At 42.2% G+C, this 18,809-nt stretch overlaps 1 protein-coding gene across 2 annotated transcripts in view; it reads left to right on the forward strand.

Moving 5' to 3' along the window:
- The window catches only part of ARHGAP10 (Rho GTPase activating protein 10), a 313,043-nt gene that overhangs the window by 280,569 nt on the left and 13,665 nt on the right, over positions 1-18,809 (forward strand). For both annotated transcript variants that reach the window (XM_077770703.1, XM_077770713.1), the window contains exon 20: positions 3,177-3,336. In XM_077770703.1, the coding sequence (XP_077626829.1) occupies positions 3,177-3,336 (160 nt within the window). The remainder of the gene's footprint in view (positions 1-3,176; positions 3,337-18,809) is intronic.

Below are 18,809 nucleotides of genomic sequence, written 5' to 3' on the forward strand. Positions count from 1 at the left end.
GTATTCTTAATATTCTATGTGACAGTGAGTCCACAGTATTTCCTGAAGGTTCCTGGTTTGCCTGGCCCTGCACTGTGTTCTTTAAGGATTACCAAGACTGTGGCCTAGTCTCCACCCTCAAAACATGCATAATGGAAATGCGGAATTAAAACCAGGTCATGGCGTTAGTGAATTTGGTTGCTGCTGATAGTGTGAGAGAGGAGAGAAGAGGGAGAAAAGGCAGTTGGCAAGTGCTTTGTGGAGAAGGTGGCAATTAAGCTGGATGCTGTGAAGAAGTCATTTTCTCTTCTAGGTGGTGGTAGTTCTATTTCTAGTGAGTTTCTTATCTCGGAGTCTGTTCATAATGCAAGCCCTTCAGCACCATCTCTGCTCACCTACCGGCACAGTCTTGTTACTCACAGGTGATTTGTCTGCCTGTAGGCGCCCGTTAAAGGGTAACACCTCAGGGAACAGGTTGTGTGACACTCAAAAGAAACGGAAGGTGAGAAACGATGAGAGTATCCAACTTTAATTCTCAAGTACAAATTAGTTTCATAGGATTCAAAATCTTTATTCCAGAAATCATTGAACAGAGGGTATTTTTTTTGGAAAAAGTTTTATTTTCATACTAGCTAAAGAGTCATAGTTTGATTTTGGGGAACTAAGCCTTCAGAAATGGTTGTAAGTATTAAATACTTATGTGCCTTTTCCCTCAAATGCAGTGATTCTCCAGTAGATAAGCTCATTCTGGAACAGTGGAGGAGAAAGGAATTCTGTGTGCCCAGAAAGTAGGGTGAGGTATCTCCTCCTTTGATCAGTTTGTGTAAACATATTCCCTTCTACCAGTATTCTTTTCACTTGAGGGTTCAGATTGCTACTGTTTGGCAGGAAGGGAGAAAGAAATTCTCTTAATAGAATGTGATTTAATATGTTGAATGACCGTTGGTGCCATGTCCGTCTGCTTGGGAAATGAATTTGAAGCAATGTAGATGAGCTAGTGTATCTGGTTGTAAAAACATTTCAGGCATCTTTTGAAAGTAACACTAGACCCTTGCTTTCCACTTCCCCAAAGTTGCTTCTCATTGAAATGTTTCTCCTTGTAGGAATGAATCAGGGACTAACTGGCCCCAGACTCTCATTTGCTGCTTTTGCTATGTCATGCCGTGCCCTAGAGACAGGGCATAAGGCCCAGAGAGCAGAGGGCCAGGATCCAGCCTCCTGAAGCCAGGAAGCTGCTTGCGTCTGACTCACTGTCGAGGTTAACCTGTTCTGCTTCAGAACTAATCCTATTTTGCTGCTTGCAGCCAAGCCTTGAATTGGCAGCTGTCGTCCAGGTACATGTTCAGGAGTTCCCGGGGAAGCTGGAGCTCCAGCCCCTTGGGCATATTTGCAGAACAGAACTGGATAGATTTGAACTATGCAGACATAGGAAGAGAAGTAGCTTTAGTTTCAAAGTGGACTGTGTCCCAGAATGAAAATAAATCAAAAGGAAATCCTAGTTGTCTATCAGCGGGTTATGGTTTATTTGCCTGAAAACTGGCCCATGTAAGTGGAGCTGAGTTACTCCAATTAGCTAGACACTTTTGTGGTGAAGGGCTGTGGAAAAAGTGACTCCACTGAAAGAGAAATCCTCCGGTATTCTAGACTTGACATTTGTGAATGGGCACCGAGCAAGGCTTCACAGGGACACTTAGACCAAGGACTCCAGAGTTTGCGTTCATCGCTTGTTTCAATGCACCTTTTCCGATGACACACTTAGGAAAGAAAAAGCTCAGAAAACTCTCCTGTACTAGAATCTTCTGCTTCTGACCATCCTGGTATTTCCTCCTAACTGCCCTCATAAAGAATTCCTTTTTCCAGCCATCACCGCCATCTTTAACTTCTACTTTCCTGAATTCAGCTTTCCTAGATCTCCATTTCTAAGATTCTCTCTCTTCGTCTGAATTGTAAGCTGGGTCAGAGTTAAATAAAAATTATCTCTTACAATCAATTTTGAAGGTTAGCATCTTGGGATCTAGTGTAATCAGAGGCTAGAACTTCTCTCATACTTCATTATGAGTAGGATTGAAATCCGTCTAAGATGGTTGTCCGAGAGCAAGATCCTTGCTGTTGCTAGCATTCACACAGACTCTCCTTCTAGAACTGTGGCTGGGGTTTGGCCCTCTGGGTTGTGTATCATCTGCTTGATAATTGTTGATCGACTATTGTGACCAGTCATCTATAAAATCAAGGCCAAACCAGTGCCTCTTCATTAGAATATTTCTGCCTCTGCAAGACACCCTGGGGCAGTTAATATTTTCATGGGACTGTGAATGTGGCCAAAGGGTCCGGGCTCTGACAGGTGCTGTTCAAGTATTTTATAGTAGCTGGGAGTGCCAGCATCTTACTTCAAAGTAAGAAGACCAGTTGAGGAAAACAGCTGCTCATGTGAGCTTTTTCATCCTCTCCGTTTTTCCACTCCAGTCTATAGTGTGTACAAACAATACTAAATGTATTTCATAAAATGGTCCTCTGTGAATGAATAAATCATGCAGCCCATTTAAAAAATGCTTTTTAGTTTTGGTTTAACGTCATCCCTGCAGTCACTGCAGAGGTCTGATTCTTATATAACATCCTCCCTAATGTTCACAGAGAGATGGAAGTTTCTCTATGTCTGGGATTTTAATAAATTGGACTATTAAGTTGTAATCTAAGACACCAGCTCAGAAGACAAGATCCCTTTAGAATTGTTTAATTTATTACGCACTAAGTGGTGACTAGCAGTGTCTTAAAGAGGCTTCAGGTGACTAGAAAGTGAGAGGTTGGCCGCTTTGGGGCTGGTGTACTGCTCTGAATTTTTCCTGAGGTTATCATTGATTTATAACTGTGCTCCTTAGAGATTAGGAAGTCATTGTGGCCACCATTGAGGCTTTCATCTTTCATTGGATCTGGTTTTGTTTATTGTAGTTTCTTGTAGGGAAAACACCCCGTGCTATGTGTTATCTATGATTTGGTTTAATCATCCTTGGTTGAAAACATAAACAATAAAGACAGGACTCCCGAATAATCTCCGGGTAAATTATAAATATAATTTTGGATTTAATTTGTGTAATCAAATGATGCCATACATTTTTTGGTGGATTTTTTTTTTTTTTTTTTTTTTTGGTCTTCTGTTTATTTGTTTAGAAGTTCATGCTATTGGTTTTTTTCCTCCCTAGGTGACAGTCCTAACCTTCCTAAGGAGGACACCCCTACCAGTAATCTAGATTCACTTTCCTCCCCGTCTCCCACGACTGCAGCTGTCCACGGGCCTCCTGGACCAGACAAAAACCACCTTCTCTCAGATGGGGGCAGCTTTGGGGACTGGGCATCCCCTGTGTAAGTAGCTGTGTGTCTTTTTGGTGCTGAGGGAAGGAGGACTGTGACCTTCATTTTGAAGTTTATGTGACGCATGGTACTGAAGTGTTGGGTTTAAGGACCTCTGTTCTCTAATCGACGGGTCTGCCTGAGGAAGCAGGGCTCATGAAAAGGCCTTTCTTGAGAGTGTCTCTCGAGTTCCCAGTGTGGAAAAGTGGATAGGAGCTGTTTCTAATCTGTTTTGAGTTTAATTTGTGGCAGTTTTGGGTTGCACAGAGGAAATTCGTTATTGTTTTGCTCAGATACTGAGGATGCTTTCTCACCAGCAGTGCAAACTTTTAGACCTAGAATAATACACGCATTGGCATCAGTGGACTCTTGAAACTATTTGTAGAATGATACCTTAGTTGTTTGAATTTTCAAGAGCCTTATGCTAGTGTTCTCTGTTTTCTTCATAACATCCTGCATAGTTGACAGTTGGTGAATGAAATATCTGATTTTGTCATCTCAGTTTGGTTTAGTGCCAGGCATGTGCAGATCAGCTCAGGTATATTAGGACAAATAATAGTAATACAGACAATACCATGGTCCTGGTTTGACTCATGGTTTATCTTTCTGGGCTGACCAAGATGTGGAATAAATTCAGAGTGGTGGTGGGATGGGACATCAAAAGAGCATCAAATTACAAACAAATGCTCAGAGCACAGAAACAAAAAAAGAATCCCACTAATAATTACATGCCATTACTTGATTAGTTAATCACATTACATCCAAAAATACATTTTATAATTCAGCCCTGAGAGTATTTGGGTGTCTTGTCTTCAAAGTTAAAAAACATTTTTTTTTTTTTTTAAATCAAAGTTGCCTAAAATAAGTCAGAGATAATGATGTCATCTGACCCTAGCTAGGCATTCTTGGGACTTTAAATGGAATTGGAAAGTGTTCCTCACATTACTTGGCTTTTTATAGTTACTGCTGGATTCACATGAAATCATTATGAACTTATTAAGTATTAAAAGGCTGGGAGACATTTAGTATGCTAAAATTTTGGGGTGACCTAAAGACTTTGAAAATCTAACTGAAAGTCCAAGTGGATCTCAAAATATGGACGCATTCTCCAGATGAGATTTTTCTCCCCACGGTTGTAATGTATGTGTATTTATATGCCGAAGACTTTGTACCATGGACTTAAATTGCAAATTACTCAAACATGCTTGTCATTTTTACTATTCTTTTTCCAGAATAAAAATACTCTTTTCATTTTAGTGCTCCAAGCACCAGTGAAAGTGGCTACACAGGAACCTAGAATCTAATCCTGGGCACTCTGGGGGTAGAATTTGCATGGGTGCGTGTGAGTGCATGCGCATGTGTTTAAGCAAAAGCCAGGTTTCTAGTTCTTTCTTTCAGTAAGTGTGCATCAGAGTGGAGAACAGTTGAGTTAGTCCTAGGTCTTCCAGAGCGGCTGTGTGGGAAAGGGGCGTTAGAAGCCACGATACAGCCAATGCTCAATTCATAGCACGTTCATGCCTGAAACATGAAGAGTTTGATATTTTTGGTCATAAATCAAATGAGTGAATTCCCCAACTTCCTATTCATACAGATTTTAAAATGTCACGGAAAGCACTCCAACACTGAGAGGTCAAACAAGGAGGGGAGAAAGTAAGTGGCTGAGACAAGTCTGGAAAGGAGATTTGTGTTATAATTTAAACTTTCTCCTACTTCAAGAATTTGGGGTTTTGTGTATAATGGATAAAATGCATGTATATTTCTTTTAATTATATAGAGTGTTTCTTGTGTACCTTTTGAGGGATTTTCTTGTAAGCATGTTTCAGTCCAGATTTATCATGAAGTGAGGAGTGCATCTCAAGCTTGAGCACACATCAGGATCATCTGGAGGGCTTGTGAGGCCCCCACTGCCGGCCCTGTCCCAGGGTGACCCTGAGGTTTGAGGGCCAGTCTGTGTATGCATGTCTAGCAGAATGCCAGGGGATGCAGACAAATGTCCCGCCCTCCCCCGGTTCCAGGCATGTGTGGATGGGAAACAGCTTCCCTGAGGAGTGTAATTAGGATAAGTGATGCCTCTTGTTCATTTTTCTTTTTTTTAACTCTTCTGGGATGGTGAGTTCCTGTCTTCAGGTCTTCCTCTGTGGCTCCCCCATACTTTGATTCTCTTTGCCTGAAATATCTCCCCCCTTCTTTGCTCAAGGCAATCTGACTTATCTTCAGGGTCTAATTTAGTTTCCACTATAAAGCAGCTTTCTCTAGCACTGTAGTCTAAGGAAGATTCTCAATCTCTTTCTCTGTCTATACCCAGTAATGGACATTTGGAAAATATTGCCTTCTAGTATTAGGTAATATTTATCTTTTAATGTTAGTTGATATTTAAGTGGTATATGTGTATGTGTATGTGTATCTACATACTCACAATAGTGTCTCCGCCTGCCTGCCTGCCATCTATGTATTTTAGTTGGGGTAGGCTATAATAACAAAAGTACTGTGAGTCACTTATAAATAATAGAAATTTATTTCCCACAGTTGGGAAAGTTAGATTTCCAAGATCAAGGTGTCTGCATGGCCAGGTTCTCGTGAGAGTCTGCTTCGGGCTTGTGGAGTGCTTGCTTATTTTGTGGCTCTTATAAGGACACTAATTCCATTCATGAGGATTCTACTCTAAGGACATCAGTGAATCCTCCTTACTTTCCAAAGAGTGAGGGGGGTAGGATTTTAACATATACATTTTGGAAAGACACAACATTTAGTTTACAACACTATCTTTCCCTCACTTCAAGATAGATTATAAATATTCTTGATGATAAAAATTGAGTTTTATACTCTTTGAACTTTTTAGTGAGCTTAACATAGTTATTAAAGTAAGAAATAGAATAGTATGTATTTATAAAAATGGTTTCCTTTTGGAAATCTCATTTCTTTCTATATTCCATTGAATGTTAAGTAACTGTTTTATTTCTGGTCCATCTTTTTTCTTCCTTATAAAGATTAACAACTCTTTCTCCAGGAATTTCACAGAGTTAATCTCACCATTGTCTCTTCAGAGCATTTTTCTTTGTTTCCTTAGCATATGTAAATTTGGTTTTTATTGTGTGGTGTTTCTGTTTTTCAATCCATGATCTCTGCACACAAACTGTACAGTATTGAATAGAATAGGCTCCGAGTAAATACTGATTAAGATTCCTTTTAATGAAACCAAAATTGCTGTGGGGTCATTAAACCTCTACCAAGGGCTTTCAAAAAGGAGGCAATGCCTGGACTGCCTGGTTTTAATCCAGGGTAGTGATTCTATATTACAAAATTTACACTTGCCTAATACCATGTCCTGAAAAATGGACGACTGTATATGGATCGCATAGGACCTTGCTGGAAAGAAATGCCATGACCCTAGCCACTGGAAAGCAAATTTGCAGAGGAAAAGTTACAGCAGCAGAGATTCTGATCCAGGCAGTGTGTAAATACAGCAGTAGCCTCTGACAGGTAGAAAACAATACAGCAGAATTGGATTTCTTGGGTTTCTGCTGATGTTTATGACTTGTGGGTATTATTCATTGCAATCAATCAATCTGGAGCTATTACTTACCTGTACACTCAGTAAGGTGATGGGTGACTTCATTGCCAGTGAAGAATTGCTAGCTCAGTCTCCTTGGAGGACATTACATCATAGGTCAAGGTATTTTAGATGTTCCGAAGTCATTTTTTTTCCAATAAAGTAGTTTTCTCTAAACAGATTTTCTTCCATTGTAAATGATGGAACAGGTTCTTGACAAGTAATCCTTTTAGGTACCCTGCTCCAAAAGAAATTCTCTTCTAAGAAATAGCAACCATTGCTATCTGCTTCCCCCATAGATTTCAAATGAAAAGGAACAACCTCCTTTTGTGCCCGTACCTTCCCACTTTCAAGATGGTGGCAGCATAGAATAGCTCTTTGTAGCTGGGAATGTTGGTATCCCAAGGTACGACTCGCTATGTGCTATGGCAGGCCAGGCGGGCAGTAGATCCTCTGTCCCATCTGATGAAAGGCTTGGCTTAGTTTATTGTGAATATTAAGGAAGTCCTAACCCACCTTTCCCAGTTGCTGCCCAGAGCTCCTCTTGAGCAATGGATTCATGCCTACCCAGACTTGATGCTAGGTGCTTGAAATCATCAGACAGTAGACTCCCACCCTCATTTACAGCCTCGGGCTGCATGTCGTCCGTAGACTTCGTGTTGCACTCACTGGTAACCATTTGCATTCTTGTCATTGAAATCACTTGCTTCCTATGAATTGTGCAAACAAATAGAGGTTTCCCATAGACAACTACTTGGCTTTAAATTACTTGACTGTTGGTTCTATGATTGCTTTTTGGAAGTTAATGAAAACATTTTGCTGTGAGATCTCACAGTACCCCTGAAGTCTGACTTGTGCCTTATAAGGTCCACCACAACAAACCATGAGTGATTTGTCTGAAGTTTAGAAAACGAATCACCTTAAACAACTCTTAACAGATGTCTGTGAGATATGACACACACCTAGAAATTATAAGATCGCGGTCATAGGTAACTTTGTCTCCACTTCCTCTTCATCTCGTTTTCTTTCCATTTTCTGTCTTTTCCACCCCTTCCAGGAGGGCTATTTCAACCCCATCACTTCTTGGTTTTATAGCTCCCCACCCTTCTTGGGCCAGGGGCAGTCAGTTCACCCTAGAAATTGGTATCTCATGTTTTTCCCTCTCTTCAAATGATCATTGTTTAAAAAAATAAAAATAAGGAGTTTATCTTTTAAAAGTTTTTGTCCCCCACATCTGCTTTTTCTCCCCAAGTTGACTAAAATGAACAAAGAATACTTTTGTAGCAAGGGGAGGAAAACTGTGTAAATTTAAAAAGAGATCGGGAGAGGAACAAATCATCCATCATAAGAATTTCCAGCATCTTTAGTGGCTAATGAGGAGATTGTATCCTAATACGTGTAGTGCTTTTCTCTGCTCACCTGTAGGCTTGCCCTGGTTACAGAACATGGCGGGCTACATTGTCTGAGATCACTAGGAGAAATAGTGCCTTTGTAAGGCAGGATGTCCTTTCTGGTGCCAGGTAGTGTGAGGAGTTAATTGGAAGCCAAGTCACCCTTATTCTCACCGCCCCCAGCCCCCACGCACACCTTATAAAAGTGACTAGCAAAGTCCCCAGGTGGATTCAGAAAGATTGAAATCTCAGATAAGATGGCTCAAGTGAAGGCAGAATGGAGCCAAATGAGCAGGGGGAGCATGTGGTCTTGCTGTAGGTCCATAGCAGCCTTTTAAATTATGCTCAGAAGTTGACTCCTTCCTAGACTCTCTTTTGGGGGACTGGGGACTTAGAGGAAGTAAAAGCTTTATGTTTCATCAGTGGCTGGTGGTTAGAGGCTGTAGAGAAGGCTTGATTGGATATTTATTCTCTTGTATTTTCCAGAAGGACAAAGGAGCATTAATTATTGGGGACCACCAGACTTTGTTTTAGCCACTTTATAAAATGGTATTTCATCTCAATCCTTACATTAACCCGGTGGGGTAGATATATCTTCATTTTTTTTAATGTTTATTTTTGAGAGCGAGAGAATGAGCAGGAGAGGGGTAGACAGAGAGGGAGACACAAAATCTGAAGCAGGCTCCAGGCTCTGAGCTGTCAGTACAGGGCCCAATGTGGGACTCAAACCCACGAGCTGTGAGATCATGACCTGAGCTGAAGTCAGATGCTTAACCAACGAGCCACCTAGGCGCCCCGATATATCTTCATTTTTAAAGATAGGGAAACCAAAGCACACAGAGGTAGGAAAATTGCCCCAGCAACAAGACTAATAAGGGACAGAGGTAGAGTTTGTCCCTGACCTGTCTGCCCAAGTGATCATGGTGTCCTGAGACTAACTGGCTGTAAGGATTGAGATTATCTAGTTGCATATATGAGCATTGTTTGAAGTGTAGATTTCCCTGGAATCTGAAACCCAGTGAAATAACAATGGCTGTCAGCTGGTCATTGCCCTTGTTGTGAAGAGGGAGCACTGATCCCACATTAGGTCAGATGGCTTTGGTTTAGAATTACCTGTGGGGAATAAATACTTGAATCTGATTGCTGCATGTTCATTATCCCACACCTTTGGCTGAGAGTTGGGGAGGAGGGCATCCCTCCCCAACAACAGAGCTGAGAGATTTGGAAATCTGAAATTTTGCAACAGAGCAGCATTCATAATTTTCTAATCAGTAATGTGATACCCACTTGTCTCTTCAGTAAAGCTCTTGAAGCTAATCACAGAGCCCACATACTTGACCATCAACCATAAATGTCTGCTCACATTCTTTTTTGGGGGTACAGTTTTTGTCCCAGATATTTCCTTGAATCTCCTAAGTCTGTATAGAAACGATGCCGTACCAACTGCCTAGCATCCTCATATCCTTCCATATGCATCCCGTTTGTCTTGCTAGGGTATTTTTGGTATTTGTATTGTGTACTCGGGTTTGCATGTGGCCTAATTCACGTCTTCCTTTGTGCTATAACTACAGGTTCTGAAATCCAAAGGTTTTATTTTCATTTGATCATGTTGATTGTTCACATAACTTTAAAGCCCCATAATGAAAAGTTGACTATCCAAAATGAAGACACATCTGAATTTTGTCATGGCTTTTGTCCTGCTTAACACTCAAAAAAAAAAAAGTCCTCTCATTATTATTATTCGTTTCATTGGTTTTTGTTGTTATACTTTATCCTTTTCTGTGCATGGATCAGTTGCCTGTGTCTCAGTATCAAAATGTAGGCAGGGACGCCCTCAGTTCTCTGTAAATTGGAAGATAGTTGAGGCTGGTAAAGCATTGATTTTAGACTCAGACAGGCTGGACTTTTGTATCCTCATTCTGCTCTTAAAACCTTGGAGGCTTTATATAAATTATTTAAACAAACCAAGGCCTAGCAAGATTATCTGTTAAAGGGGAGTAACAGCATCTGCCCCTCTGGATTGCCGCAAGGTTTCAGGGTATCACATATAAAGAACCCAGTTTCCGCTCCCCTCGGAGCTCCAGGTGGCCGCCTGTTTGGATTTTCCTTTCCTCTGAGAACCTGATTTGATATTCTTAGTTGAGGTTGACCTGACTTCCTGGTTCATCAGTTACATAAGCGCCTTATTAAATAGCTCAGGGAAGTAACCTCTGTAGTCCCGGGGAAGCCTTAGAGGTTGGCCTGGAGTTGTCTTATTTCTCCTAGTTTGTGGTTTTTCCAGGGGGACTCAGCTTGGACCTCCTCTTCCTGCCTCTGTGTAGGACCCTCCTTTGTAGAAGCCTCTGAAAAAAGGGCCTTTGTGTTTAAAATTTTTTAATGTTTATTTATTTTTGAGAGAGAGAGAGAGAGAGAGAGAGAGAGAGGAGGAGAAGGAGAAGAAGGAGAGGGGCAGAGGCAGAGAGTTGGGAGACACAGAATCCGAAGCAGGCTTCAGGCTGTGAGCTGTCAACACAGAGCCCAATGCAGGGCTCTAGCTTACGATCTGAGCTAAAGTCAGATGCTCAACCTACTGAGCCACCCAGGTGCCCTGTAAAGGGCCCTTGGGTATTGCATGACCAAGGCATGGGGTGACTGCTGGGACCCAGCCACTCTGTAGATTCTTTTGAGCTAGACTGTGGGTAGCTCACCCATTACAACAGGTAACTCATAAAAACAGCTTGTAAGTAACTAGAGGATTTGTCTTAGCAGAGTAGTCTTGTACCCCTTTGGAGCTGCACCTGGTAACCCTCGTTTTGTATGTTCAAGCTTCACATTGGGTGGCAGTTGTTTTCCATGTATGGAGTGAGCTGGCAGAAACATTTCTGTCACTTATCCTGAAGGACCTCAGTGCCGCGACCTCTAATACCCCATGATTTTCTGAAATGAAGCTTCAGTTCCTTTTCTGTTCAGCTAGCAAGCTAAAGTGCAACCTTCTTACCTGATTCCAGTGATCATCTGGAAGGAAGAAAAACATGGGATTCAAGGAACACTCTTAGAGCAAAAGAGTGGTCAGAGATGTAATTCTAATACAGTTCTTTTATAGTAAAACCCCAGAAAATGATCGCCCTTGGAGTGAACTTTGTAAGCTGTATGATGACCAGGTAGTGGTATCCTTTCTCCTTAAGGAGGGAACTCTCCAGAGGCCTCAGCATCCCACACGGGGGAGGACTGAGTGTTCAGTGTGGCGGTGTCTACTTGAAAAGGCTTTGTCTTATCTGTGCTCCAGTGATTTCCTGTGATGCTCTTTCTCCTCTCCCTGCCCTCACCCCTCCTGCAAAAAATTTTCTTCTCAAGGCTGATCAGGTTAATTCTTTTATGTGCTGGCCTGCTATATTGTTTCCCCTGGGCATGGGAGGTGATCCTGAGCAGTTGGTGAGGAGAGCTGCTGCGGGCAAGCCCAGGGCATTTGCAGAATGGCTTCTGCCACTCACCTGGGAGCCCCAAGCCACAGAGCCAGTGGANTCTCCCCTAGCTCGCCACTCTGAAGTGGACTCTCATGTGGCCCATCTTATGCAGGGGTTAGCACACTGTAGCCCACTTCTGCCTGTTTTCATCCATAAAGTTTTATTGGAACAGCCACCCCGGCACTTACATTTTGTCTGTCACTGCTTTTGCGCAGCAGTGATAGCAGAGTTGAGTAGTTGGGAGACACGACTGTATGGCCTGCAAACACTAAAGTGTTTACTCTCTGGCCCTTTATGGGAAAAGTTGTTGACCTTCATCTAACCTATAAATAAAACAAATCTTTTTTTGGGAAAAAACCCAACACTTTCCTTTTTTACATTTATTTATTTTTTGAGAGACAGAGCACAAGAGGGGAAGGGGCAGAGAGAGGGAGACACAGAATCCAAAGCAGGCTCCGAGCTCTGAGCTCGAACCCACAACCATGAGATCGTGACCTGAGCGGAAGTTGGCCGCTCAACCGACTGAGCCACCCAACCTTTCCAACACTTTTCTTAAAACCCAGTTTCGGGCACCTGGGTGGCTCAGTTGTTAAGCATCTGACTTTGGCTCAGGTCATGATCTCATGGTTCATGAGTTTGAGTTCCACATCAGGTGAGCACCGCTTCTCTTTCTCTCTCTTCCCTACCCGCCTCCCACTCCTTGCTCACTTGTACTCTCTCTCTCTCTCTCTCTAAAGAAAATAAAAGGAAGGAAAAGAAAAGGAAAGGAAAAAAAAAACACCCCAGTTGTGTCAAGTGAGGTTAAGTACCTTAAGATGGGCAGTGCAGGTGATTTTTAAATGTAACCCTTACTAATTTTTTCTTGTCATTAGACCAAGCAAAAGGTTTCCTTGTGGTTTTTGGATGTCTTCAAGGTGTGATCCTAATTTTAAAAGTTCTTTAATATTTGACTGAATCAAGAGTTTATTTGGGGCTCTTTTTTATTTTTTACAACCTATTGTTAAACATAAAAATTTTAGGGGCACCTGGGTGGCTCAGTCAGTTAAGCATCTGACCTGGGCTGTCATGATCTCACAGTTTGTGAGTTCAAGCCCCACATTGGGCTCTGTGCTGACAGTGTGGAGCATGTTTCAGATCCTCTGTCTTCCCCCCTGCCCCCCCCCCACCTTTCCTGCTTGTGCTGTCTCTATCTCAAAAATAAATAAACTTTTAAAATAAAATAAAAATTTTGAAATAATTTTGTAGATTTACAGAAAAGCTACAAAGATACTACAGAGGATTCCTCTCGACCCTTCACCCAGCTTCCCTTACTGTTAACATCTCACACAGGGCCATGGTAGTTTTATTAAGAATAAGAAAGTACATTGGTACAGTTCTGTTAACTATAGACTTTCTTTGGATTTCACTAGTTTTTCCACGCATACCCTTTTCTTCCAGGATCTGTTCCAGGATACCATACTGCATTCGGCAACTTCTTTTTTTAAATGATGACATCCACTTAATATCTGTGTTTTTTTTTTCTCTTTGATATAGTTTATACATTGTCTTCGGGCGAAGAAAAAGATTTGTTAGTGATATGTAACCCTGAAAAGCAGAGGTGAGATCTGAGTGTGGAGTACCTCGTGCTGGTAATACGGGCTTCGCTTACTGAGTGTTCGTTTGCTCCTGTCCCTGCGGAGTACTTCCTGCCTAGCATCCCACTCAAGTCTTTCAGCCACTTGGCCTGTTAGGGATTCCTTTCTTTTTAGTGAAGGAAGCTGAGACCAGGCAGTGTGATACTTACACAAGCTTTGGGTGTGGCTGACCCTCAGCCGAGGCTGACAGCGCCACCGTGCAGCAGCCTCCAGCAGGCGCTCTGAAGCCATCCTTCTGCTTCTCGCCACAGCCTCTAGCCACTGAGAAGTATCGGCCATGTTTACAGAAAAAGGAGAAAGCAGAAGAGATTAGCCAGAGCTGGCTCTGGAACCCAGGTCGCTGTGGAATGGTGATGCTCACTGCACTTGCAGTTGGTGTGATTACAATCCTTCAGTAGCCCTTCCATGCCTTTAGCATGGAAAAAACATGGTCCTGGCCCCTGAGTCGGTCTGACTCCCATCCTTCTCCAGTTTTCTCCTTGTAATCTGTTGTAGCCACCCCCGAAGAACGTGAGGGTGACTGCATGTGAGCTCCATGCAGTCCAGTCTTAGCACCAACGTGACCTCTTTAAAATTTTTTTACAATTTTTTACAATTAATTTATTTAGGGAGGAGAGAGAGAGTGCATAAGGAAGAGGGGAACAGAATCTTTTTAAAAAAAATTTTAAAATATTTATTATTTTTGAGAGAGAGACAGAGAGCAAGCAGCGGAGGGACAGAGAGAGAGAGAGAAAGAGAGAGAAAGAGAAAAAGAAAAAGAGAAAAAAGAGAAACAGAGCTGTCAGCACAGAGCCTGATGCGGGGCTTGAACTCACAGACTGCGAGGTCATGACCTGAGCTGAAGTCAGCCACTTAACCAACTGAGCCACCCAGGCACGCCAAGAGTGAGAGAATCTTAATCAGGCTCTGTGCTCAGTGTAGAGCCTGACATGTGGCTCGATCCCACTACCCTGGGATCATGAGCTGAGCCAAAATCAAGAGTTGGACACTCAACTGACTGAGCCACCCAGGTGTCCCAACTTTTTTAAAAATTTTATTTATTTTGAGAGAGAGAGAGAGCGCATAAACAGGGAAGCGTTAGAGGGAGAGAGACAGAGAGAGACAGAGACAGAGACAGAGAATCCCAAGCAGTCTCCTACTTGGGGCCTGATCCCTCAAACCATGAGATCCCGACCTGAGCTGAAATTAAGAGTTGGACCCCCAACCGACTGAGCCACCCAGGTTTCCCCTAGAACCAACATGACCTTGAGTAAATCCCTTTTAGCTTTCTGAGATGGTCTTCTCATACATCTTGCGGAATGGTAGCATTGCTTGCGATAAGTGAATCAATGTATGTGGGTTGTGCCTAACAGGAGCCTGGGAGTGGACAGGTGATGATGATATTGACCCTGGCAGCATCAGCTCAGGGCAGACACCGCCTCGTCCAGAAAGCATTCCCAGTGTCCACGTGATAGATGCTTCCTCCTCCGTTCTCCCAAAGGACCCTGGGCAACACTCTGCATGGCATTCGTCACACTGTGTTATGATTATCAGCTTGTCATTCTCTACTCACCTGACTGGGCACTCAAGGAGAGCAGATGTCACAGTTCCCTGGGTGTCCCCAGGGCCTAGCATGGGGCCTGACAGGTAGTTCTCAGACCGTGAATGATGAGTGAACAAGGCCTGTGTCCAGCTCTCCTAATGGGCAGTGAAGGCCTCCTTGCTCACCATTGGGTTATGGTGGCTCTCTGGTCTCAGACGTTTGCTTATCTCACTGCTGCCCCCCTCAGTGTGCTCATTTGGAACCAAAAATGTGTTGGCTGTGGAATTCTCCCTCTCTGGCACTTAAGGAATAACTATGGCATTTATTTGAACAGAGATTTCCCATAATATACAGATCTACAATATTTCCTTCTGTCTTTATTAACATTTTCAAACACTTTTGCCCAGGACAGCTGTTCTAGACTTATGCTGTACGTTTCCCAGGCTGGAATGAAAGATCATTTCACTAATGTGTTAGCTTCTGCTTGGAGACCTTGCAAATGAGGTTTTAAAATCCTTCATTCTGACACAAACTTCTGATGTGATTCTGACATCATATAATCATAGTCAAATATCTTGGTACTTGGGGGATTTAATCACTTCATACAAGCAATTGTTTCTTGATACTATTCTCCCTTTTCCATGTCCTTTGTCCCAGCTCCAAGAGCCTGGAATTGGGCACTTGCATCGCCCACGCTGCCCAAAGCCTGACCCGTCTATGTTATGCAAGAAATGTTCATTAAATGCAGACGTTCTCTGGTGACGGGTGCAGCTGTTGTCGAATTTTAACAGTTAGGGCCCTAACTCCCCTCCCCCATTTCTGAAATGCTTGTGTTCTCCTGCTGCCAAAAAGTTTTTAATATGCATGGAGCGTAGAGTCTGGTATTGGAAAAGATTGGGTCACAGTTTGAATCAGAAGCAGCATATACTGCTGATTTGTTGCAGTTTATAAATATAAACTGTAAAGTGGATACATACACAGCTACTGTCATAATGTTATGTTTTTGAGGGTTTATTCCTCCTCACTGTGAAAGCTACAGGGTCTTTCTGAAATACAGATTCCAAAGCAGCAGTGTGGAATTTTTTTTTTTTTTTTTTTTAATAGAAGNCTAGTCGCTGCTATGTCTTCACACCCCTCCACCCGCCCCACCGGGCACAGACTTCTCTGTTGCCTTAGGAATAGGCAGATAGACTTTGGGACTAAGTAGTTTCAGGAATGAAGTTCTGAGTGAGTAGTATGAGATCTTTATGTGTCTTTAGTGAAGCCTTCTTGTTGCTGTTTGTTCTGTTTCTTTGAGAAGGAAACATTCCTCCTCAGAGGAAGGTGGGGTTATTGGCTCCTGGGAACTAAAAATGGAGAAGATCTTACTTTTAGAAGGAGATTCTTTCAGTTTAGTGCGTGAAATTGGGACGATAGCAAACAGACAGATATTAGTACTTCTCTTTAATTTATTTCTGTTTTGGTAAATGTGGTTTCTGAGCTTTTCAGGAAGAGTTGACTTCGGCCTTCATTTCTGCAAACCACAAGTTGGCTCTCAGGAAATATGTGGCGCTTCGGTACTTTTTTGAAGTTGGTAGCAGCTCATCATTAAATAAAATTGGTGGTTTGTGATCATGCCAGTCTTACTCATCAAAAATTTGTAAAGGGGCAGCAGGAAGAAAGATATAATTTTTTTAATGCTTAAATTTGGGTAGGAGAGGACACTCAAAATATTTCATTATGTTTTAGCAGTACTAAGCTTTTTATTCCTAGATTACCCATCAGGTTTTGGTTTAACCCCAGACTTTTTTTTTTTCTCTAAACTAGGATTCTCCTCTGAAACACAGACTTAAGAAAAAGGGCAGGGGCCGGGGGGCGGGGGGAAGATGAGTATTTTCTCAACTCTCCCAAGGATGATAATATCAAGAACTTCGAAGTCTGAAATTGTAGTCTGCTTACAAGCTACCAAATTTGTCTGCTATGATTTCATGGATATTGGCAGAAGACATGAGACTCAGGGTGAAAAGACTACTAATCACAAGGGTAGCAATAGTCAGAGTATCAGCTCCTTGACCCTTAAGTTTGCAAAGGGTAGTGCCCCATGGGTGGAGGAGACGTGCAGAGAGTGTTCTAAGGGAGGCACTTGGGTGGCTCAGTAGGTTAAGCGTCCACCTCTTTTTGCCACAGGTCATGATCTTAGGGTCTTGAGCTTGAGCCCTGTGTCCCACTCTGTGCTGAGTGCAAAGCCTACTTGGGGATTCTGTCTCTTCCTCTGCCCCTTCCCTGTGCATGCATGCTTGCACTCTCTCTCTCTCTTTCTTTCTTTCTCAAGAGGAACCCAGAGCTTAGGAAATCCAGATCTTTCATGATGGTTATTAAAGTCTGCTTTTTTTCTCCAGGAGGAGACTTGGTCTCTGACTTACCAGGCTCTTTGCTCGATAGACATCCTCGTAAAGATAGTCTAGGACAAAGGCGGCAATGCCTCTGCTCATAAGAAGTGCAGAACACGAGAATTGTCTCCCACCACATAGGTGGCTGGAACTATTCTTGATATTTAGGAGAGATGTGACTTTTATGTACATGGATGCCCTAGGGCTTAATTCTCTTCAAAGGCTCAGGCTGAGAAAAACTGAGTCCTTTGTCTGGGGGAGGGGCGAGCAGGGGCTGCCATTTCCAAAATGCCCAGTGTTTCTGTCCAGTGTTTTAAATCAAAGAAGAGAAAGAGAATATCAGAAATTCTGTTTTAAGAATAATATTTTCCTCCATTGCTTTTTGGGAAAACATAAGTAGTATATTTGGAAAACATTAAATACAGCTGACCCTTGAACACACGTGTTTGAACTGTTCAAGTCCACTTAGATGTGGATTTTTCTCGATAGAGTATAGTAGTATGAGTGTCTTTTCATTACTATTTTCTTAAAAACATCTTTCCTCTAGCTTAGTTCATTGTAAGGATACAGCATATAATACATATAACATACAAAGTGTGTGTGAACTGTTATTGGTAAGGCTTCCAAAGGTGAACAGTAGGCAAATAGAGTTAAGTGTTTGGGGAATCCAAAGTTACATTTGGATATCTTACCTTATGGAGACCAGTGTCCCTAACCATCACATTGTTCAAGGCTCAACTGTAGTTAAAGAAAATTTTTGATCCCCATTACAAAAAAAATAAAAAAGAAAGAAAAAAAATACCATAACAAACAAGGGGAAAAAAAACCCACATCCAATTTTGAAGAGTAGGAGGTGATTTATGTAAAGAAGTTTATGCTTATCATTTCTTGCTTTCAAAAAGATATGGACAGTTTGCTTTTGGGAGACACCTATGAAACATACCGTTATCTGACCTCTCTTGGCTGAGGTGAAAACTCATTTTAGGACTTTATATTTAATCACTTTATGCCTTATCCTCACTCCTTCTCAGTGGAAGAAATCTACAAAAAATTTCTTGTATCCAACCAAGCATCTACTCTCTTTCCCATATTTTGTTTTGCTATATGGGTCTCTTATTTCATAGGACTTTCCATTCTCCAGGTGACTTCTTATGCCTCCTCTACCTAGAGATTGTTTCCAGACCTGGGTTTTGCTACCTCTTAGGGACATTCCACCTCACAAAGTTTGTGCCATGTGGGATTCTGAAATCCAAAGGAAAAGTAACTGGCTCAGGCTTCTGAGTTACTGTGGGGAAAACCCAGGAAATTAAATACAGAAATGTAAATCTAAATGGGAAGTCTGAATGGTTATCTTGGTGAACTGGTGAGTGCCAGATCACATAGCACATCTGTATGTTGAAGGACAACAGAAAGATGGCAAAAACCAAAGGAACAAAAAGATTACTGTTGAGAACTTGATCCTGAGCCAAGATTGCTGATTCTGAGTCCCTGTTTTGGGACGGGATGGAGAAAGCTGAGCAAAGGGATAGGCCTTTACTTTCTGCACCTGCTATTTCAACAGTTCTTTCACTTTCCA

This window comes from Crocuta crocuta, unplaced genomic scaffold (genome assembly GCF_008692635.1).
Source record: "Crocuta crocuta isolate KB4526 unplaced genomic scaffold, BGI_CrCroc_1.0 scaffold345, whole genome shotgun sequence".
Classification (NCBI taxonomy): domain Eukaryota; kingdom Metazoa; phylum Chordata; class Mammalia; order Carnivora; family Hyaenidae; genus Crocuta; species Crocuta crocuta.